General features: G+C 33.0%; 1 protein-coding gene across 1 annotated transcript; it reads right to left on the bottom strand.

The window, feature by feature from the left end:
- Nucleotides 1–573: 573 nt before the first annotated feature.
- LOC143053554 (heat shock 70 kDa protein 12A-like) lies at nt 574–6,448 on the bottom strand. The gene is made up of 3 exons (XM_076226355.1): nt 6,400–6,448; nt 4,073–4,366; nt 574–1,304 (listed from the first exon to the last, which is right to left on the bottom strand). The coding sequence occupies exons 1-3, from the start codon at nt 6,415–6,417 to the stop codon at nt 1,056–1,058; spliced, it is 561 nt and encodes a 186-aa protein (XP_076082470.1). The 5' UTR covers nt 6,418–6,448; the 3' UTR covers nt 574–1,055.
- Nucleotides 6,449–25,497: the final 19,049 nt, after the last annotated feature.

Below are 25,497 nucleotides of genomic sequence, written 5' to 3'. Positions count from 1 at the left end.
CAAAATTCCTAAAAGTTTTCCAAATACAGCTAAGGTAATCTATGCCTGAGGTAGAAAAGCCTTAGTATTTCAAAAAATTCAAAAATTTGTAAACAGTAAATTTATAAATATTATCATATCAATGATTATATCAAAAATGATGCGACTTTACATAATGTTTGTTCTGCTTTTTATTGCCCTTATTATCATTTTTTCCATGTTACCTCCTAGGTCTGCTACCAAAAATGTATAATTTGAAGGAAGTTCTGACAAAAATGCTGCACCATCAGAGCTTTGCTGTATATCAAGTTCCTTCTGGCCACAGTAAAAAGCAGCAGCTTCTGCTTCAGGTAGAAGTTTCAATTGATGTTTTGGAATACCAGACTGGAATGTGCAGATTTTTAGTCGATCTTTTTACACCGTCTAACTTGTATAGGCAGTTAAATTATATTTTTTAACATATCAATGATAATTCATTATTATAATTATCTTTTGTACTCTAGCCTTTCATTTTTGCTAATATGCTATGTCTATATGGATTTTTGTGCTTCTTTGGTACATTTTAAATGGCCCTGTACTGTAACATCACGTCATTGTGTTATTGTGCTAGTGTAAATTTTGTATTCTTGTTTTTCATTTGCTCTAATGTGCTTGTATATATGCCTTTGTGTGCTTCTTTGTTACATACTCATTTGCTTTAATAGTGATTAACATTTTAACACAATGTTGACTTCTGTGCCCCTTTTTGTGACATTTTTACCCATAATGTCTGTTTGTTTTGTTCACACATCATTGTCAATATAATTGAATTTGATGCGACTGTCTTACCATTAAGAGGTAAAACCAGGTTTATTTTACCATGTTCGACATAAGTAAATGCATGTACCAAGTCAAAAGAATAACAGTTGATTTGTTTGACTTTTTGATTTCGCTTTTGAATAGGGACTTTCCGCTTTAAAATTTCCTCGCAGTTCAGTATTTTTGTGATTTTACACTTTATCATACATTAAATATGCATATGTGTATCACCATATAATTGTATTGTTTCTTCATTTACAAGAACTAGTAAAACAAGCTTAACCAAACTGTACATATAATACCAGATATGCCGTTTTTCTCATGAAATTGCGAGCTGTTAAGCTCCAAGTAACTGGAACTGTCAGAACCCACTGAATGAGACTGTCATCAAAATTAGTAAGCCTCTGGTTAAGACTGGATAGGAGATCTCCTTTGAGATATTTTATAATTTCCATTACAACATCAACTGCCCGCATTCTATTTTTCCGTCGTATATCATACAACATGAATGTATCATCTAATACTGCCTATATTTTATGATTTAAAAAAATATATATTAAATTTTACAATCACCAAGAATGATATTTTTGATATATGATAATTGTATAAGTAATTTAGCAAAATTCAAGTGATATACAATTACATCTATGTAAATATAGACAACGCAATTTCCTATAGGAACTCCCTTTACGACTAAAACTATGCCACTTTTACTATGAAGTTTCGTAAAAAAATATATACTAGAACGGAAAATTGATATGCACTTTTATTTTATTCAAAGGTCAAAACATAGGGCTGTGCAGCATATTTTCAACATGTATATGACCCCGAACTTCTAAGTGCTTAAACCTATACTTTAATTCTGTACTAACTCTTCTTTCACTTTGGTCTTTCCGCAGAGGTCAAAATTTGCCGCAACCATGTGTTTATAAACTGGTAACATTCCCAAGTAATGTCTCTATGACTGAGGTAAAACTTAGACACCATATCTGGGAAATATTACGTAAACAAAACAAAATATCTATAAATGTTATATATCTCCCCAAAAAGAGGCTGGATATGCGAAACGCTGTATTTTAGTGCAACCTTTAATAAACAAGTATTGCTAGAAAGGGAGGGAATACACGATGAATGTGAGTCACTTGCATTCTTATGAAGAGATAACTGGTATTTTTTTCTGAAAAAAAATTGTGAACGGTTGTAAAAGCACATATTTTATCTTCTTATAAAAAAAACTTGTATTATATTTGCGTCATACATTTCTTTCGCTGTAACAATAAGAAATGGTACAATGTGAAAAGATGGTTTTGAATTGTCATAAAGTTTTAGTTTTTAATGTGCCGTAATAGGATTTACAATCTAAATTTTATATCCGTTATCGGTTGTGCTCATACCACCGTGTTCGTCGTTATACTACGTCGTCAGTTAATAGTATTTGGTTTTTAGTTGGATTATCGATCTTCGCAAGGGATGGATTTATCCATTTTGAAGTCGACATTTAGGAAAAGCAGATGATTTTTAGCCATAGATTTTTCTTCACCAACCCGCCCACCTTCCGTTAAATTAGTAGATTACATGCCAAACAAAATTTGACTAGGTTCTTGGGCTATAACAGCGAAATTGATGCGTGATAGGGTTAATTAGCTCTAAATATAAGTAAAAGATGAAATTACAAAAAATAAGAAGTGCTTGTATTATATCTCCAAAAAAACACATCAATGATGGACGTGAAGTTAGCAGCTGGTTCGTTATTCGATATTCGATATTCAATATCCAACCGACTGCTAGCTCGATATTCAAATTTAGTTGAAAATCATAAAACAATATAATATTTGATAACATTAAAAGCATGCTTTTCATGGTTGAAAGGAGTAAAAAGATACATAGGAAATCGTTTTATGACCCCTTCAAGTAGTCTTTAACTCTCGTTGTCCTCAAATATAAACCCTTATCAATGCTAAAAGTTGTCAAAATTGCAGGACAAAGGGCAATGACGGTGACCCCCCCCCCCTGTTCTTTCAATGTCAATAAAATTCGACGAATTCATAGACTCTGTATATATAAAGATTGTATCAGAAGGATTTCCAAGAAAAATACCATCTTCGATATCTACGGAGGGCTATAGAAGACAGATAATGTATACAAATTCCTTTTAGGCACGTGTGTATCTACCTATTAACTAAATGTCTGCATAATATAAGAAAAATTGAGAGATCAGGGGGCTCTCACCATTGCCTTATGCCCTTTGTCCTAAAATTTTGACAATTTTTTGCTGAAAAGTGACAATCTAAGCCCTCCGTAGATATCGAAGATGACATTATTCTTGGAAATCCTTCTAATACAACCCTTATATATACAGTCTATTATCTAGATGAGTTTTATGGACATTTAAAAGCCAGGGGCGTCTCACCCTCATCTAAGCGGTTTTGGGTAGGTTTTCACTATAAACTTCTTTTCGGACTTTCCATAGATGTTTCTGTTTATATTCAAAATGTTTCTAGAGTTATCGATGTTTCTTTTTGTTGTAAGAAATATCATATATTAAATTACATCTTTGAAGTCATTTCATTGATAAAATCTATATCACTTAAAGACAACTATGTAACTTACAAAGGGTTTATATTCGAGGGCAACGACAATTTAAGATAGCTTGGGGTCTTAAACAATTTCCTACAAATCTTATCAGTTCTCTTAACTATGAAATTATGCTTTTAATGTTATCAAGTATTTAATTTTATTATGATTTTCAGTAAAATTTGAATATCGAACTGGCTGCTAGCCGGCGGTTGGATATAGAATATCGAATATCGAATAACGAACCGACTGCTAACTTCACATACATTAGTCAATGAGTAATGAAAACATTTTGTTGGTAGACCTTGAGTAATAAAAACTCAACGCATATTTTACAGTGTATTTTTTATCTTAGTATAATCACTGCTTATATGTAATGTTGTGCAACACTTTAATTAGACTTTTTACCGAATTAGTAATAACATAAGCAACACGATGGGTGCCACATGTGGAGCAGGATCTGTTTACCCTTCCGGAGCACCTGAGATCACCCAAAGTTTTTGGTGGGGTTCGTGTTTTTTAGTCTTTAGTTTTCTATGTTTTGTCTTCTGTACCATTATTTGTCCGTTTGTCTTTTTTTTTTTTTAGCCATGGCGTTGTCATTTTTTTTTTTCAATCTATGAGTTTGACTGTCCCTCTGATATCTTTCGTCCCTCTTTTAAAGTAATTAGTCTATAACTATGGGCGGTTTTCTTTATCTTTAAAATACATAATGACTTACCTGTTTTGATATTTCCAACTTAAAATTTTGGAAGAAATACCATTTGTCTAACGATCTACTTTTTACATATTCATGAAAATGTTCTTCTGCTTCATATCCAAAAGTGTGGAAATGTTTCCATTCATCAAACAGAACTGATGTTGGGGCCTTGTGTCTCGTCCATCTATCAACACGCCATGCCCTTGTCTCCATATGCTTTGTCTTTCCTTGGAACTCATCCTTACTCATGTATGCATAACCACTGAAGGTTGTTCCGAAATCAATCGTGCCAACAAATAATGGTAAATCGTCAACCTATAAGAGGTAAAAAAGATCCGAAATCAATCGTGCCAACAAATAATGGTAAATCGTCATCCTATAAGAGGTAAAAAAGAAAGAACCAAAACTACCCACAAAAATAAACTAAGGAATCAATTTCGTTGATCTAGTACACATTTTTTGTTAAAGAGCCAGCTGAAGCCCGCCTTCGAGTTCCGGTGTCCTAAAGCCATTCTTCCCCCATGCTAATGTTTTCGAGGGGGTCGGGGGGACTGGATTGATCCAATGTCCCCCCTCATAACAGAAAAAGCTATTTTTTACCCTTTGTAATTTTAAAACGTCTGCGACGTCAGACTGGTTGTTCCTTAATAACGAAATAACTACGAACGATTTTTGTTTGTATGAGACAATGCTACAGTTCATATAAAAATGGGCACGCAGAGACAGACATTAACGGTGAAAACATGTCTATTAAGTATGGTTGCGAACCGACAGTTTTTCAACCGGAGATAGATAAGACTATTTAATTTTGAAGGTTTGCTTGTATCATTGAATTAAAAAGTTTACTCTTCATACTAGCCTGTTGTCAGAAAAAGCTAAATCTGCAACGTGAATTGTTGTGGAGAAACATATTAAACTCCTTGGGTAATAATGAACCACACCGAAAAGTGTTTGTCATTTCAAAGCATGAATGTATTAGTATGTAGTATACACCTACATGTAGTAAGTTGTCAGGTAAAATAAATGTATGTAAATGTCAGTATGTTGAAGATTCGGACGATCAAACAAAACAATACAATACAAAGCAGATACAGAAGGGTAAAAATATAGACGAACTGATGGACATGTTGGCACTTTTCGATATCACAAACTAGTCAAAACATTTACTAAATTTTATCATCGGTATAAGGACATCATTTGTAAATATAGCTCAGAATGCAGACTTCTTATAAGTTCAGGTATTTCACATCCAATTTTTTATGGAAATATTCTTTATAAGCACAACAATGTCAGTATTAACCTCAGAAACAGACAAAACCTTTAAATAGACTTATTAAGAAGGGATATAGTTACAATACTGTTGTCAGATCATTAAAGATTGCATATTTTGGCGTTAATATTGATTCACTTATAGGGTCTTTGCATCGGAACTAAACATATTTATTAAAAAACCAGTTGTTTGGCATGACACGGGTTATGTTCTTCTCATATATGTTATGATGGTATGATACTAAACCCCTAACGGGAAGGATCGTGTCTGATATTCATATGATGAAATCATAATCTTTCAATCAGTTTAATTGAAATCTGGAGCTGGCATGTCAGTTAACTGCTAGTAGTCTGATGTTATTTATGTATTTTTGTCATTTTGTTTATTTTCTTTGGTTACATCTTCTGACATCAGACTCGGACTTCTCTTGAACTGAATTTTAATGTGCGTATTGTTATGCGTTTACTTTTCTACATTGGCTAGAGGTATAGGGGGAGGGTTGTGCGCCTGTCCCAAGTCAGGAGCCTCTGGCCTTTGTTAGTCTTGTATTATTTTTATTTTAGTTTCTTGTGTACAATTTGGAGTTTAGTATGGCGTTCATTATCACTGAACTAGTATATATTTGTTAAGGGGCCAGCTGAAGGACGCCTCCGGGTGCGGGAATTTCTCGATACATTGAAGACCTGTTGGTGACCTTCTGATGTTGTCTTTTCTATTGTCGGGTAGTTGTCTCCTTGACACATTCCCCATTCCCATTTTCAATTTTATTTACAGTATGGTAGAAATATAGACTGGTTGGTAGGGTAAACATGTAGAAGATTTATAAACACATACTCAGCTGGTGCAAATTGATGGATTCATACTCAGACTGGTGGATTTGTTGTTAGACTGTTGGAAATGTACACTGACTGGTAAACATGTAGATAAATTATTAAACACGGAGAAGAACATGTGGACATGTAGACAGAATAGTAGTCACATAGACGGATATTCAACACAACAACTAAAACCCGAAGACATTCAAATATTAACATATGATTCCAGATATACAGTGTTATGCTAAAGAAACAATTCTTACCCGAGGTTTCTCTTTCATTATTATATCAACGTCTTCTGGCGTATGGCTTTGTGTCTGGTGTTATATATAACAATAGAAAAAATAATGTTTCGTTATTTGCATCAAAATAGATAAAAACATGCATATTTGATTAACAAATTATATTATCAAACATGAAAAATCATTTCAATCATTTCGTGCGTCCGAAACGCTATTCTTAATTAACTATCACCAGGAATGCTCAAACCGAAGCATTTCAAAGCCTAGGCTGTGCAAGTCCAGAAACATGAAGAGCGCTTTATGACCAAAAGGGACCAAAAATAGTCAATGACATACAAGGTTAGCTTTATTTGAAGGACCAGGGGCCTTTAGAATTCCTGAAAAATGTGTATCAAAATCATGTCAGATCCGATGTGACTTACGACTGGGTTGATGATACCTCCAGGGACTTACAGTCGACTAGCAATTGTATTAACCCAGTGCTGGCAAATAAAATTTACACCATAGTGATTTCGTGCTTCTTACATGTTTGTTTTTCTCCTTTTTGATTTGCCTTATTATGACCGCTTACACCCAAACATTTGAAATCCAAGGAATTGTAACACGCAAGATGCACGAAATTACTATGGTCCAAAATATCCTACGGACGACATATCCGACAAATTGTGTACCTTTATTTTCTTGAAGCTTTTTTATTTATCATCATAGAATTCAAGACCAAAGTGTTTAAAATCATGTGTATTCTGATTTTATCTTGGTTTATCTTTGGTTGTTTTATAAACCAAAAACGAGAACCAGGGGTAAACATATTACCCTCGGTTACAATCAAATGTGTAAACCACACTTGTTCATACATTTTATCCAAGCCTATGAAAGCTGAGAGTGGAAAATATACGTCCAAAATATACTTTTGACATGCTTTTTAGCAAAACAATATCTTACCTAATATTATCAAATTGTACTGCATTGCCTTCCTATGTTTGGCTTTGTGTCTGGTATAATATATAACAAAACAGTAAATATTTTGAATCACAAAAACATTGTGTTCTCATTTACATCAGAAAATAAATTATAAGTTAGATATTAAAATTACATTATATCGGATAAAATATGTCGAAAATAAATTGTACTTTTTTTTTTAAATGAATCATTGACCTTTTTTTACATTTTTGACTCAATATTCATTATTTGATATATAAATTTTGTAAAGACATTTCTAATCTTTAAGTATTGTTTGAACAATCTAATATATGTAACTTGTGATCACAGGGTTATCAACCAGGAGTTATAAAATGAAAAGAAGGAGAGTTAAATTGTTTGTAAAACTTTAAAATAATTGATTTTTCTCTTTCTGAATATATCCTATACTTGTTTGAATAATATATCGTGAAAACATAAGTTAACACTATAGTAACTTATAAAATTAGATTCGTGTCATGGCATGTGCTTAAAATGTATTGATGATTTTGTTGAAGCATATGTTTTACTCGATAAATACGTCTGCTTTGTTAAAAAAAACATATACTAGTATATACTTATAATACGTCATAATGCTAGAGGGTTCTTGAAAATGCGTGTTTTGTAGACGATGTTAACAAAATTAACAACTTTTATATGTCATCGAAAGGCCTTCGACAATGAGCTAAGCCCATATCTCATAACCAGCTATAAAAGGTCCGAAATTACAAAAGTAAAAAAATCAAACGAGAAAACTAAAGTTCAACTGAATGTTCCAAAAATTTACAAAAAAAACAAGTATGTAACACAAAACAAACGAAAACCCTTGAAATACAGGACAGGCACATACAGACAGAATGTGAATGTGGCGGGGTTATACATGTTCGTGGGATCCCACCTCTTCTTTTTTACCAGCTGGGAAAGTGGTGTAATGTACAACAAAAATACATGACAGTCATTGTTTTTCTTTAATACCGAAAAACGTCAACCATTTGTTTTCTGTAGAAATTTCTTATGCCACGCATAGATTACATAAGCCGTATTTCGCACAACTCTTAGAATTTTGGGTCTTAAATACTCTTCAACTTTATAATTGTTTGGTTTTCTAACTATTTTGATCTGAGCGTCAACTATTTACACCACTAGCTATAATAGGTCGATGCCACTGCTGGTAGACGATTCTTCCCCGCGGGTGTATTACCAGCCCAGTAGTCAGCACTTTAGTGTTGACATGAATATCAATTATACGGTCATTTTTTGTATATTAACCGTTTGCAAAAGTAAGAATTATTCAAAATACTTAGGATTTTCTTATCTCAGGCATAGATTACCTTAGCCGTTTTTTGTGGTACTTTGGGTCCTCAATGCTCTTCAAATTTATACATTCTAACTGTTTTGGTCTGAACGTCACTTATGAGACTAACGTAGATGAAACGCCCGTCAGACGTATCAAATTATAAGCCTGGTACCTGTGATAACTATTTACAGCGCTGGAGATTTGTTATTCGCTTACTTCTTGTTTTGTCACACCAGGATCGAACCGCTAAGTGATGCCTGTGTGCATGGTCTCTATTTCAAAGCAATGGGCAATGATAAAATGTATGTAATATAATAAGGAGATGTTGTAAGATTTTCAATGAGACTACTATCCGGCAGATTCCCTCAATTTCCTTTTAAAATTGTAACACGATGATTACTGCTGTACCCATATTTTGACTATTATATTTATTATGTCTGTTTAGTTCACGCATCATTGTGAATATAACGGAATTTGGTGAGACTGTCATACAAAGTGAGAGGTTTAGCGCTATAAAACCAAGTTTAGTCCACCATTTTCTACAATTGAAAACGCCTGTACCAAGTCAGAAATATGACAGTTCATGTCCATTCGTTTTGTATTTGTTTTATCATTTGATTTTGCCATATGATTAGGGAATTTCCGATTTGATTTTTCTCTGATTTCATTATTTTTGTGATTTTACTTTTTCTAAAAAACGTGGATCAAAGCACTTAATGGTCTCTGTGTATCTTTATATATTATCAATCTACATACCAGTTGATGGCATCACAAGGTACAATGTTTCATGCTAGTATCAATATACGTTATGTATTTAGTTTCGGTTAAAATAAAGCAAAATTAGCTTTGGGCTCGGTGAATGCTCCGTTGTATGTTTTTTATCTTCAGGTGCGAGATAATGTTGGTGATGCACTAAGCATTACATTGAGTACGATGACTTTATAAAGTTCATTCAGAAACTCGTCGTGTAGAACCAACTATTATTGCATGATTAATGAAAAAGTGTTGTTATACGCAATAAAATTTTACGTTCCAACGTTTATACTTTTCACGTAGTTTCAATCGAATTTTTCTTAATAAATCTAAATCTTTAAAATACTGTGAATCCTATTACGATTCATTTTAAATGAAGATATAATTGATTATCATTTTCTGAAACAAACAAAATTTTAATAAACAATACCGAAGAAGAAGTTGTAGCTATTATATATTTTTTTGTTGATCAAAATACAATAAATTTAATGGTTATTCTGTATTTTTTAATTAAGATTGTTTCTTAATTGAATTTTTGAAAAGAATCATTATTTTAAACAAAAACCATATCTAATTGCAAAGAAAAACCGAAGATATACTCATGAACAAAAGTAATGATACACAAATTTAAACTGCAATTGATCATAAATAATTATGCAATGAAAAAAATATATAAAATAACAAAAATACAGAACTCCGAGGAAAATTCAAAACGGAAAGTCTAAAATCACCTGGCAAAATCAAAAGCTCATACACATCAAACGAATGGTTGATAACTTACTGGATTTGGTGGAGTCATTTTCTTAGGCAGAAATGGTGAATTAAACCTGGGTGTATAGCTTAATTGTAGCTTAAACCTCTCACCTGAATGACAGTCGCATCAAATTCCATTATCTTGACAACAATGCGTGAACAAAACAAACAGACAAAATAGGTAAAAAACAATTTACATCGTGTTATGATCTTAATCACATTAAAATCAAACAAAAATGTAACAGATAAAAAAGACATAAAGACATATTGACAAATCACATCCGCAAAACAGACAGACAAGAATAAAAAACTTTTACCATAGCACAATGACGGAAGTTATATTAATAGGGCCACGTCATTTTTAACAAAGAAACCCAAATAGGCATATAGACAAAGCACATGAGAAAAAAGGAAAGACAGAATAAATTTATTTTACCATAGAATAAGAACACATTGACATGTACAGAGCCACGTCAAATAGATATCACCAATATTCGAAAAAACAGTTAAAGTTATACATGTTATATGCATAACAACAAATAAAAGAATACTATAACATAATGAAGATAATAAACAGAAGTGAAAATCTTACCAAGTAGGAAATTTGAAATATTGTATGTCTGAACACAGGGTAGAAATTTATTTTTCGGAAAATGATGACAAAAATTTCAAAAGAATTTTGTATTCAAACATTTGAGAAAGTATTCAAAATCTTATCCGACCATGGATTTGTTTCAAGTTTTCGGGTCTAACATCGATTGTTCTTAAATTTGTGTTTGTAAGAATGGTTGTTTTTAAAAATCAATCAAATTATCGATTTTGCTATAAATAAATGAATTGGATAATAAAAGAAAAGTCTTTATAAATCATATATTTTAGTATTGATTAATACAAAATTTCTTTGTAATGACAGATGCATCTTTTTGTATTCTTTCGATGGTTGACTAGTATATTTAATCGGTTGAAAAGTAAGAATGTCAGGCATCATCAAGCACGAGACCACTACGTCAATGAAGTGAGTGAACATTCGGTATTCGGTATTCAGAATATGACAGTTGATATCCATTCGTTTGATGTGTTTCAGCTTTTGATTTTGCCTTTTGATTAGGGACTTTCCTTTTTGAATTTCGGTTCGGTATTTTTGTGATTTTACTTTTCATTACCTGTTATGACAATTGGATTTTAGTTATTTTCACTTATATATTTCATATAAAACAAAGAAAAAGAAAACAAGATATTAGAAAATCGCTTAAGAAGGTGGTGAACCAATAGCATTGAAAGTATGATAGACATCCAGTTCAAAAGTGTTCTCTTAGTACATATCTTGATTTTGAACTCGCTGTTTTCACATGGGTCCATACAAGAGGGCCCTTTTTTAATCGAAAATTGTTCGAAGCTGACATATTGTTATCTATAGACAATTGTGGACCGAGAATGTGTGTTGGAAATTGTTTTATACATTCTGGATGTGTTGCACTACATTATAATGCTAAACATTTAGTGTGTCATTTGTTGAAACAGCAAGGAATGGAAAAGAAAAAGACTCTTGTTTGCAGACATAAAAGATTGGACTATGGTCAGACAATCTTTCTTTTTAACAACTATTTTCCGAGGCAATTAGTGACGACATAAAAAATTCAATGAAGGATAAAAAAAAAACTAAATTCAAATAGTTTGGTGGTGGGAGTCAAATTTCCTGCAAGTTTTGTTTAATTGACATCGATTTTATATATGTCCTTATTGGTCAATCAATTTTTCCAAAATTAAGTTAATAGAGGGGGTAGGGGCAGTGAAAAAAACTATATGAATTAATTTGTTTATCCTACATTTAACTTTTGAGGTAGTCCCTTAATTGTCTTGTGTAACACAAGCAACACGACAGTTGCCACATGTGGAGCTTACCCTTCCGGAGCACCTGAGATTGCCCTTGGTTTTTGGTGGGGTTCGTGATGTTTATTCTTTAGTTTTCTATGTTGTGTCATGTGTGCTGTTGTTTGTTTTGTCTTTTTCATTTTTAGGCATGGCGTTGTCAGTTTGTTTTAGATTTGTGAGTTTGACTGTCCCTTTGGTATCTTTCGTCCCTCTTTTATGGTATTTTATATTATATTGACAAATTCATTTATTTCATTCAACTGTTATTGAACAATTGTAAGAATGTTTTCGTTTTAACTACTTTTTCCTAAGGCAATAGCTTTCAGCCTGGTGGCCTTTGGTTATTTTCTGCTTTTTGTTTGGGTTGTTGTCTCTTTGACACATTCCCCAATTTTATCTGGTATTTCATATTGACAAATTAACTTGCTCGATTCTAATGTTTATTAGTTTTCACTTAATCAGTCATAAATAACAAAAAGATACCATCGTGACTGTCGTCTGCAACCTGTGCAAAATATATGGTTCGAAATCTTAAGACTTGCCAACACGAATCCTTTATAAAACAAAAGATAAATCTTTATCAATTCAACATTTATCTAACTTTATTTGTAGGATGAAAGTTTATGTTGGCCTAATCCATGTAACATGCACTAGAAATGTGTCATAGTAGACCAAATGTATCCGATTTGTGTCCGTTTCCAGTCGACTATTGCGCATATACCGGAAACAGAAGCAATCACCACTAACACCGCAGTAATTTCTAGAACTAGTACAGATCAGGAAACTAACACAGACGCGGGTAGTACCAGTACAGAAATAATCAGTACCAGTAACACTCCTAGTGTTACCAATACATCACAAGACGAACTGGTGACTTACATTGAATTCGGTGAATCTAGGAGCAACGATGGCGACGCGAATGAGGCCGACATCATTATATACAATGATACGACTGACGGCTCCATCAAGGCTGCGACAAATGTAACAACGTCTGGGATCGCGGAGATCACCATTACTAATAATGGTACACTTGAAACAGAAACGACTACTGGATAGACTTATGATGTGACAGAAACAAACAATGATATATATATAAACAAAACACTGTAACTGTCTTTTGTAATCAGAACGATCGCGTCCCTTTATACTTTTATGCTGGATGTCGAAAAGGTCAAATTCGTCACGAGCAACTAAGAATGAATAGTAGTTCTTTAACTTGTCACCTGTTTCCAAGAAACTTAGTGTCTTTCCCTAAATGTCGCTGTGGTGACTTAGAAACTAGCTCACATTTTTATTATTTTGCCCTTACACTTAAAGACAAGACAAGAACTATAATATTATTTGGAACCCTAAAATTAACGGTACCAATGGACACCGAATTTCTATTAAATGGCTAAAATACAATTTCAAACGAAGAAAACATTAGTTTATTTCTCATGGTACAAAGGTTCATTATCAAAACTAAAAGGTTTATAAATTAATGATTCACAGAATAAACCTGTAAATATTTCGTCTTATCTCATGCATTTTTCTTTACTTTTCAGTTCATTATGTAACTCAACTGACATTATCAATATTTTTATTATGTAACAGAGCATGCAGTTTTGATTTATTTGTGTATAATGTATTTACTTTATCAAGGATTAATATAAGGTATAGAACCACTAATTCAGGCCCGGTCAGAAAGAACATACAAGAAAGTAGTACATATCTTAAACAAAGTAGTTCCTACGCATAGCTGTATCTTTGTCAATAGCGGGTATATTTGGTTAATTGTGGTATTCTATGAAAGCTTGGGGACTTGGGATCACTGTACAAACCTTGTTGAAAGATCTATTTGAATAATAAAGAAGTATCTGAAATTTTGATAGAAGGGCACATTTGACCGGTTGTTCAGATCAGACATTCCTGTTTTTGTACTATCAAACTTCAGGGAACCAGAACGCTCTAATATGCAATTAAAGGTATGTTGATTTTTTCAGCACAAGACAGGATAAGATACAGTTTTGATAAGAAATAACTGACACTTTTTTTGAACTTAGAACAAAGTAGCCATAATTTCTTGAAATTGCAGAATTTAACATAGAAAGCAATGGGGCTATAAATTAGTTGCTTTATACCATTTGTTGTTTATTTCTGAATCCCTATTGTGAATGTGTTTATAATTTTACTTGTATTTTTCATAATAAAATATTGTTTACACTAACTGTCTTTCGGTATCTAAGACAGGTCTTATACAAAGTTATATAAAAATTTCTTATAATTACATTGTATTGCTACTGTATATATATATATTTAAGATATAACTATAATATTTTTTTCTGTCTATGAAGAAATAACATTAAAAATGTGGTGCACACTGAATAACGCGCGTACCGGGTTAAATAGTGTGCACCACATTTTTTATGTTATTTTGAATAGACTGACAAAAATATTACAGTTATTTCTTATAATTTAATTCCAAATTCCAATGAAACCGGCATAAATCATTGAAAAAAAAACGTTGATGACGTCATGGTCACATGACAAAATTGTGTCTATGATATGATAAACAAAACGACGTCAGCCAATCGGAAGACGCGTTACATCCAAAATTAAATTATATATCCGTATTTACTATTATATAGTTCCACAAATATAATGTAAAGAAATTACAAAAAAGACAATCGTTTATAACAGAATGAGACATTGTAGGACGACACAACAGTTCAATCAATTTTTATCTGTAATACTTCTATCAGAGAAGAATGATCAATCTTTTAAAAAGATAATCTATAAGGCCCTCTTACCTGGTAGTTACCATGATACACTATAATCTATAAGGCCCTCTTACCTGGTAGTTACCATGATACACTATAATCTATAAGGCCCTCTTACCTGGTAGTTACCATGATACACTATAATCTATAAGGCCCTCTCACCTGGTAGTTACCATGATACACTGCACCATTGAGTAGTTGATTGTATTATTTTGTCTAATAGATCTTCCACTCATACAGATCCTGAACATTTGGATTATTCTTTTAATGAACAACACGTTAAAAAAATTTGTAGTTGAATCCTAATAAATTTTTGTATTTAAATTGTATACTATGTTTTGATTCATTTGAATATATAAAACAAAATTGCTATCGATTTCTCTCCCCCCCCCCTCTCCCACCCCCCCCCCCCCCCAACCCACTGTACTGCTACCAAATTGTTTAGAATTTTTTCTTATATTTTCAAAACTATAATCAATGAATCTTGTTCGTCAAATCACTACTTCATGTCGATTTGTCGTGCAGTGAACAATAATCCCGGTCTAAGAAAATAGATTATAAAATATTCCCCTATACTTAGTATTGATAATTATATATATTTCTACTGTCATTAAAATATGGCCAGTAAGCAACATCATTAAAATTTTGAATTGTTTGAAAATATCTCAAATGGTTCTATTCCATTATCATAGATATCTTCTTGTTAAACCATTTTTAAAAGAGCAAAAAATCAGTTTACATAATTTTCCATAATCAATCTCATTGTCTACTTCAAATATTTTCTCGAATGTTACAAAACATTTAGACGTCATGAATATGATGATAATGGTGGTCATAATGATTTGGTGTTTAACGTCCATTGGCAAATATTATTACACATGAGGACGAGATGCTTGTTTATGTGATATATATATGCTTTGTAAAAGACAAACACAATGAGCCGAATTTTGAACAGATAGTTTACACAGGATAAGTCCATTCGTCTCAACTCGGCCGATTCCGTACCCTCATCTAACATATCATATTACAGCCGAGGGATAGAAGGAGAGTATCGGATTCTCCCGAGAATTGCCGACTGAGGATAAGTCCACAGGACGACATGTCATATTACCCAGACATATTATTCTGACTATGGATTGACCAAACTTTACTCTCATCACCGAATGCTGCCTGGTTATAGTTGAATTTGTGAAAATTGCCCCTCGAGCATGAAGCAAGCATTCATTTGAAATTTAATTTCGAATATTATAAAAGCAAATTTAGATAAAATAATATCATGTTTGTTCATGTCAGAAACACATATACATGTAGTAGTATTCAACATATGTATCTGATTAAAGTCCATACATAAGTATAATAAAAAAAAAACAAATATCGACGAGGAAGGGTCTAAATATTATTTTTGATATTTCAAAATCCTCCGAAAAAAATCTCAGTGCTAAATAAGCAATCAGTTCTTTATTCTAATGGTAGAACATTGTATGTTGGTGCCACTTTAATACTGTATTTACGCGTTTTTATTTAGGGGACATATTATAAGTCTTGATGACATCCAAATTGATATTTATTTCAATTAGGTCCATGCCTTCAAAATGTTCTAGATTTTTTATTCCATTAATTGATGATACAGCGTGGATATTAGTTTTATTAACTTCTAAATGTATACAATAAATCTAAACGCTTATCTCCTTTGACAGATTTGAATTGTTAAAGCTTCGCAACAAATCATGAACTCGTTGTTGTAAAAGTAATATCTTTTGAAACTACATCGCATTTAAAAGTGCCGTTGAAGGTGAATTATCTGTTTTAGGATAAACTCAACTAAATAAGATGTCCCCCATAATAACTCTCTTGCAAACAGAATTAACTGGAAACGACGGGTCATCAAAGCCAGTATAAAGATAAGTGTACCTTCAAGTCATAATTGATATTGCAAATCTTCAAATGCAAAATTGTTATTACTCGTAATTGCTTAAATGGGATTGCATGATCGGAACACCTTTAAATTCATTATATGATCGGTTACATAAAAGTCTCGCTTTATAGACCGCTAATCATGGAATTGCTACCCTGAATATTGTTGTTTTATCCAATGAAATGGAAGCTTAGAAGACAATATAAACTAGTGTGGGAACGAATAGCATAAAGTAAAATGATGTCAACTGATAATAAACCTTTTAAAACAATTTTCAAACTTACTGTATAAGAAGGAAAAAGTAAAATCACAAAAATACGGAACTCCGAGTAAAATTCAATTGGAAAGTCCCTTATCACATGTTTAAATCAAATGACAAAACACATCGAACGATGAAAAGAGGGAATTAAGTGCACACAATCTCTGTTTATAGATGAAAGTGTTTTAACAATATAAAGAGATACAAAATGGGCTTCAAGCTACGATGGTTTTATTTCATTGCTGTATCACACTGTTTTCCATTTGTTATGAGCATTGTTTGCAAACCCGGGATGAATTTTTGTGAAATTGAAAACTGGGCTTCGTGGGAACCATGCAATTCTACTTGTGGACAAGGGCTGCGAAAAAGACAAAAAATTATTTGTTGTCAAAATGATTTACTTACAAAATGCTTAGAGAGTTGTGGCATAACAAGAAGTTGGTGGCACGACAATGCCACTGAATTCATGTCTTGTGGGACATGTATGATTCAAGGAATATTCCATCTCTCTAAAAATAATTGCAATTGCAGCTCGGATTTTCGAGGTTTGTGTTTTAATTGTTGAGTATACATTAAGTTTATGATTTTCTCTGTATCTATAACTATCTTGTGGGAACGACATATTATCTTAATGGGAAGAAAAAGTATTTTGAGGGATCAACACATTTATTATTCTTTCATGGCCGCATTCTGCCACCGTACATACTCAATCCCCCTTTCAATAAAGTATTTTCTTTTATTTAATGTTCGCGACGAAACGACTAATATTGGTAATATATAGAGACAGGTCCTATAATTCTAATGTGTTTCAATACGTGTATATTGCGGACTTATTTGATCAAATTAGTTATTATACTAGACGACTGTTGATAGCGGTCATTTTATCTAGCGACCAATAAAGATGATGTCTTGAAAAATCAAACAGAAGGCAAGGAATTAAAATTAAGGCTGTGTGTCTGAAAAACACACATGTGCACAATTTGAATAACATTGATTTACCTTTTTTTGTCTTGCAGAAATATAATTCGTTAACTAAAAGACCGTAACTGTTGAAATTGACATTGCAAATCAAGAACTAGAACTAATTTAAAAACTTAAAATTTTAAAATATGGACCTTGTTGCCACATTAATCCCGGAGACCTTAACGTTGCGCAAGATTATGAAGTCCTTAAGTGCACGTTTATAATGCTTGTCTTGACCCAAAACCATATAAAAAGGAGCAGGTCTAGTAAGACCCTTTTTTGGCTCCAATATGTAGCAGTTTTACAAAATTGTTAAAATGTTAACTTTTAGTTATTTATTGGTAAGTAAAATGCTTCTGCTACATACATAACGGCATTTTTTTACAATACAATGCACATATATCGGGTACTAGCATCATTAAGTCATACTAAATTACTGAAATCTTCATAATTTTAGCATTTTAGTTAAATTTTGGACGTTTTACGTCTTAAATGAAAGTGGCCACATTCGTGTTCATTCTTAATATTGAAATGTAAGTTGTATTTGATGATACTACATAACATATATTAAGGTTGAGGATGAACACGGATGCGGGTACTTTCATTTGTGACAAAAAAACATTTGAAAAGTGACTTTTTTTGGCATATTTGATACATTTTGCATATTTAAGCTTGGATTGGAACGTTTTAATGAGTAAAGTTGTTCAAATCTTTCACATAAACAAATTGAGAAAAGAGGGACGAAAGATACCAAAGGGACAGTCAAACTCATAAATCTAAAACAAACCGACAACGCCATGGCTAAAAATGAAAAAGACAAACAGAAAAACAATAGTACACATGACACAACATAGAAAACTAAAGAATAAACAACACGAACCCCACCAAAAACTAGGGGTGATCTCAGGTGCTCCGGAAGGGTAAGCAGATCCTGCTCCACATGTGGCACCCGTCGTGTTGCTTATGTGATTACAAATCCGATAAATAGTCTCCTTCGGTAGGTCACATTCATGAAAGGGAAGGGGATTGTAGTTACGACGTAAGGAACATATCCGATATCATTTGTGAAACGGTTATTCCATAACGGTCAGCCAACTCGTGATGGCGTCCGTAAAATTTACGAAGGGATGATTTCAACTTCACCATTTGGAACTCTTGGTTTAATAGCTTCCTTGTGAGCAGTAACCCTCTATCAAGAAAATCATGATAGGAAATGCAAGCACGGGAATATCGTATCAATTGGGAGATATATACCCCGTATGCAGGTGCTGCTGGAATGTTGCTACTTAGAAATGGAAAGTTCACAATTGGAAAGCTGAAATCATCTCTTTTGTCGTAAAGTTTTGTTTTCAACCGACCCTCATTGTCAATTTCTAGATGTAAGTCAAGATATGAAGCCGACTCAACTGTATCTGTAGTATCCTTTATCTCCAATTCGATGGGATAGATGCGTTCCGCATAGTCACCAAATTTTGAATTGTTTAGTGAAAGAACGTCATCTATATAGCGGAAAGTAGAGTTAAAGGATATTGCTAACTTCTTATCTTTCTTCCTAAGAAGTTCCTGCATGAAGTCAGCCTCATAATAATAAAGAAACAAGTTGGCAAGTAGAGGGGCACAGTTTGTTCCCATTGGGATGCCGACAGTCTGTTGAAAAACACGTCCTCCGAACGTTACAAATATGTTGTCAATCAAGAAATCAAGCATCTTGATAATATCGGTTTCAGAGAATTATTTGTTTGAATCAGAGTGATTCTTTACAAAGTATGATTTATCCCTCCCTAAGACAAGATACTTGTATCTACGTTGGCCATTCTGTTTTATGAAGCAAAGTAATACCAACTCTTTCAATTTGTCTTTTAGTTTGGAATGTGGAATACTTGTATAAATAGTAGAAAAGTCAAATGTTTTAATACTGTTACAAGATGAAAGAGAGTTAGATTGTATGTACTCTAAAAGATCTTTGGAATTTTTAAGTATCCACATCTGATTCACGCCACCTCTAGAATAGGCAGTTTCACAATAACTTTGAAGCCCGTCTTTGATTGCTGATAAAATAGATGTTAATAATTTAGAAAGAGGTTTCGTGGAGCACTTGGAAGACCCAGCAATATACCGTTGTTTGTAAGGACACTTATGTAGTTTAGGTATCCAATACAGTGATGGAAGATCCAGTTCTTCATCTTTGGTTGAAATACCAAAGGAAAAAAGAACAGACCTATGATTATCCAGGATTTCCTCTTTGGTAAGTGTCGTGAGGGTATATGTTGAGTTTCCAAGTGAATTGTCTATACCTAATTCGTTTATCAAGCAATTACTGTAGTGACTTTTACAGACAAAAACGATGTTATTTGGGGCTTTTTCTGCGGGGACAACAACATATTTATCATGGAGGTCGGATAAGTGTTTAGCAACATTTGGGTCTTTAAAGATTGACGTAGCATGGACATTGATGGACCCATTCAGTTTCTTGATTCTGATTTGTATTAACGACCTCACTGCCTTAATCCATTCGGATAGAGTGTCTACGTCTTCCTTTTCACGTTTAGCCCATTGCCTGGCATAATCCTCGACTGAGTACATCAAAATTTTAAAGTTGTATTTCCAATTGATGGATTTTGGCTCACAATATTTCGGACCTTTCGATAACACAATACCACGAATAACGGAGCATACTAAAGATAAACGATTTTCTTTATCTTTATAGATTATGTGATATCTAAAACATCCTTAACACCTTTAACCACGGCGTCCAGGTTTACGAAATAACCAAATCTGAACTCGCATAAATGTGTCAGTAGATGGACACTATGGGTGAACAAGGACAAACCTTGGGTCAACAAAGACAACATGAATGTCGATATTGGAGAATCAGATCACGAATTTCTTACCCCCGAGGAACTGGAAATATTTTGTCCTAGAGGAAACATAACAAAAGTGGAATGTATGGTTGACAGTGTACATCCCATCCCATACTACAGTACTGGAGAAATTGTAAGGTGTGACAAACACCATGGATTAGTATGTAACAACGCAGATAATTTTCCTGTACCTTGCAATGATTACAAGATTAGATATTATTGTATATGTCCAGTAGAAACAAGTAAGTAGGGCCGTAAAAAAGAATATAATGGTTTGTTCTAACCCTACTAAATATCCAGAAATAGGTGGCTTCTAAAAATCTGTTATTGGCATGATGTGAAAGTTTTTTTTTAATTAAATAGGCATAATTACTTAAAAGACATCTCATACTACAATTTCACTTTGTCGAAAAAAGATATGCCTAATTTATACAATATAATTTGAGTAAACATATTTGACAGACGTGAATAGCAACCCCTGAATGACAGGTACATAAATAATGTGGCGACGTTAAACATGTAATTAATCGCAAAAAAAAATCCATTTATCAGTAAAACACGGGAAAATTAAACAGAAAATGAAAAAATTTGCTCTGGAAAGTATCTTTAAATCATAAAAAAAGCTTTTGCTACCATCTGATATTTGAATATAAAATTACAGATAAAAAAAAAATACTTATGGATAAACTAAAAACAATACTTAGGTTTTTTTTTATCTATAAGTCTTATTATTTTCCGATTTAGTAGTGGAACAATGGCTTGAAGACGAAATAAATCTATATTTGTAAGGTGTTTTGTGTAGTTTCGGAAGCCAATACATAGTTGGGACTTTCATTGTTTTTGGTTCTGCTTGTAAAGTGGTAGCTAAAAGTTTATGTTTGTTACAGATGTCGTTTTCTGAAAATGGAGTCAGTTGGAATGTTGGTGAATTGGTGATTTCTTTTTGTAGAACCGCAATGTAAAATTTACGTCAAACAATAATAATATTATTAGCAGCTTTATCGGCCGGGACAAAAACAAATTCCTTGGCTAGTTCTTTTAGTTTATGTTTGATACGAGAAATAGGTTTATTGTGGTTATTTTTAAGAGTAAAATGTTCTTTAAAATGTTGAATACGTATATCAACAATGTTTATTACGTAATTAAAAAAAGAGTCCAAAGATTTTTTGTCAGCTTTTTCCCGTTTTATCCATTTCAAACAGTAAGTACGGAGTGAGTCGTGGATGATATCACGACACTCATTCCAATTAATAGTTGAAGGGGGACGATATTTAGGTCCTTTACTGAGGAATGATTTCTACTCTCGGTCTTGAACGATGTTAAGATCTCCTATTATAACATGGGAAATGGGTCCATAAATGTATTTGGAATTACTGCAATTACATGAAGTAGGTGTATTTTCACTGATATTAACATCTTTACACAATTGGCTATAATTAAACACAAATTTCCGGGTAGATTTCTTGTAAATATAACAAATAAGAGGGAGCTCAGTATTATAAAAAAATCCAGGAATTTGTTCTTTAACAGAATGGTCGTTAAAAATACCAGCAATATTAACAAAATCAAAACCTTTATTGACATACTTTATTTTAATAAAATGTTTTTTATGATCTTCAGGACGATCAATTTTAGGAAACAGTTTAGAATAACAATATGCCATTATAATTTGAACGATTTCATACTTAGGACTGCTATATGAAATTGTGTTGCAATCCTCTAAAGTTTTATTTAACTTATTAATCGGTAATGAACAGAGCTTTGTTAACAGATAATGTCTGCCGTTGTTTTTTGAAATAGAAATTAGGTCCGAAATATTGGTATGAATTGTTCGAAATTTTCTTTGATTGCGATTTTTTCTACGACCATGAGACCTGTTTTTTCGAACAGTTTTAGAAACAATATCCAAAATGTTAACAGGATTGGTTCTTGATATATTGCCAATTCCCATGGTATTATCATTGAGACCGAGAGGGTAGACTGTCTGTAATTTTTTAATCCAATTTAATTCAATTATTTTCCGTGATCGTACAAATTTTGCATGAGATTCACCAGGCTGCTTATTTACTACTTCCAAAGGTTGAACTGCTAAATATTTAATAGGATGATTGTGCTTCTTAAGGTGTTGATAAATGATACTTTTGAATTTATTGGGTCTTTTAAAACGATACAGATGTTCTTGAGTGCGTTTATATAAATACCGTCCAGTTTCACCTACGTATTGAATACCGCATCCCGGTTTGTTTCATGTGAGTAAATAAATAAGACTGTTTGTTTTCCAAGTTATATCAGTTTCAAATTTTAAAGAAAATTAAATGTGGACCTTACCGTATTGTTGGTGGAAAGACGGGGACATGTAAGTCATTTTTTGGAATGACACTTATCGATAGAAGGGTAACCACGATTTTTATTGTTAAAAATATTAGCGATGGTTGTATTTTTAAATAAGCGATTTTGAAGATTGAAACGTGTAGATACCCTTTGAACGAGTTTAGTATTTAATATTTTTCCATTTCTAAGCTGTTTTTTGTTTGTGAATTATATTAGAAAGGAGCAAAGACTGGTGTCCAGAATATGAACCAGCATACAATGAATTAAGTTATGTAAAAATGATAAATCTGTTCGGCTAAAGATGTCAAACGCTATCCGTATTAATTACCCCGAAAAGATAGGGTATATGAGGTTAGCGACTGACGTCTGACTAAACAGTAGAAAGGGGCTGAATATTGAAGTACTACTTTTTGATAAATATTCCTAAAGTAATGCATTAGAGAAGTTCGCGCTCGGACACACACTCCATAATCTAGTATATTATAAGAGCATAAACCTAAAGCACGGGGAGGCACTCTACTGTCTCCACACGGCACTAAAGACAAACTCTGTAAAAAATAAAATTGAGTATGGAAATGGGGAATGTGCCAAAGAGACAACAACCCGACCATAGAGCAGACAACAGCAGAAGGTCACCAACAGGTCTTCAATGCAACGAGAAATTCTAGCACCCGGAGGCGTCCTTCAGCTGGCCCCTCAACAAAAATATATGATGTCTATATGTATTATATAGTTGATGGTCTTAGATGATGTATGAATAGGATGTCCCAAATGCCTGACTAGAGTGCTATGAGGGTATGACTGGGGTGTTAGATGTTGACATTATAGATGTAGGTGTGATAGATATAATGGAACAATTATTACAAAGATATGATGTCCGTATGTATTATATAGTTGATGGTCTTAGATGGTGTATGACTAGGATGTCACAAATGCCTGATTAGGGTGTTACAAGGGCATGACTGGGGTGTTAGATATAGACATTATATATGTAGGTGTAAAAGATACAATAGAACAATTATTACAAAGATATTATGTCTGTATGTATTATATAGTTAATGATGTATGACTAGGATGTCCCAAATGCCTGACTAGGGTGCTATGAGGGCATGATGGGGGTGTTAGATGTAGACATTATAGATGTAGGTGTGATAGATACAATAGAACAATTATTACAAAGAAATGATGTCTGTATGTATTATATAGTTGATGGTGTATGACAAGGATGTCCCAAATGCCTGACTAGGGTGCTATGAGGGCATGATGGGGGTATTAGATGTAGACCTTATATATGTAGGTGTGATAGATACAATAGAACAATTATTACAAAGAAATGATGTCTGTATGTATTATATAGTTGATGGTCTTAGATGATGTATGGCTAGGATGTCCCAAATGCCTGACTAGAGTACTATGAGGGCATGCATTGGGTGTTATTTGTAGACATTATATATGTAGGTGTAATAGATACAATAGAACAATTATTACAAAGGCATGATGTCTGTTGGATTATATAGTTTATGTTCTTTGATGGTGTATGACTAGGATGTCACAAATGCATGACTAGGGTGTAACAAAGGCATGACTGGGGTGTTAGATGTAGACATTATAGATGTAGGTGTGATAGATATAATGGAACAATTATTACAAAGATATGATGTCTGTATGTATTATATAGTTGATGGTCTTTGATGGTGTATGACTAATATGCCACAAATGCCTGACTAGGGTGTAACAAAGGCATGACTTGGGTGTTAGATGTAGACATTATAGATGTAGGTGTGATTGATACAATAGGACAATTATTACAAAAATATGATGTCTGTATGTATTATATAGTTGATGGTCTTGGAGGATGTATGACTACGATGTCACAAATGCCTGAATAGGGTGTTAAAAGGGCATGACTGGGTCGTTAGATGCAGACATGATATATGTAGGTGTAATAAATACAATAGAACAATTATTACAAAGATATTATGTCTGCTTGTATTATATAGTTGATGATGTATGACTAGGATGTTCCAAATGCCTGACTAGGGTGCTATGAGGGCATGATGGGGGTGTTAGATGTAGACATTATAATTGTAGGTGTGATAGATGCAATAGAACAATTATCACAAAGATATGATGTCTGTATGTATTATATAGTTGATTGTGTATGACTAGGATGTCCCAAATGCCTGACTAGGGTGCTATGAGGGCATGATGGGGGTGTTATATGTAGACATTATACATGGAGGTGTGATAGATACAATAGAACAATTATTACAAAGATATTATGTCTTTTTGTATTATATAGTTTTTTGTGTATGACTAAGATGTCACAAATGCCTGACTAGGGTGTTACAAGGGCATGACTGGGTGTTATATGTTGACATTATATATGTAGGTGGTTT

This window comes from Mytilus galloprovincialis, chromosome 12 (genome assembly GCF_965363235.1).
Source record: "Mytilus galloprovincialis chromosome 12, xbMytGall1.hap1.1, whole genome shotgun sequence".
NCBI lineage: Eukaryota > Metazoa > Mollusca > Bivalvia > Mytilida > Mytilidae > Mytilus > Mytilus galloprovincialis.
This window is presented reverse-complemented; position numbering and strand designations above follow the sequence as displayed.

Bases quoted from the DNA above. Each gene is read 5' to 3' on its own strand.
- LOC143053554 (XM_076226355.1), bottom strand. The intron at 1,305-4,072 runs GTAAGTCATTAT...CATAAAATATAG, and splicing joins AGTTGGAAATATCAAAACAG to GCAGTATTAGATGATACATT.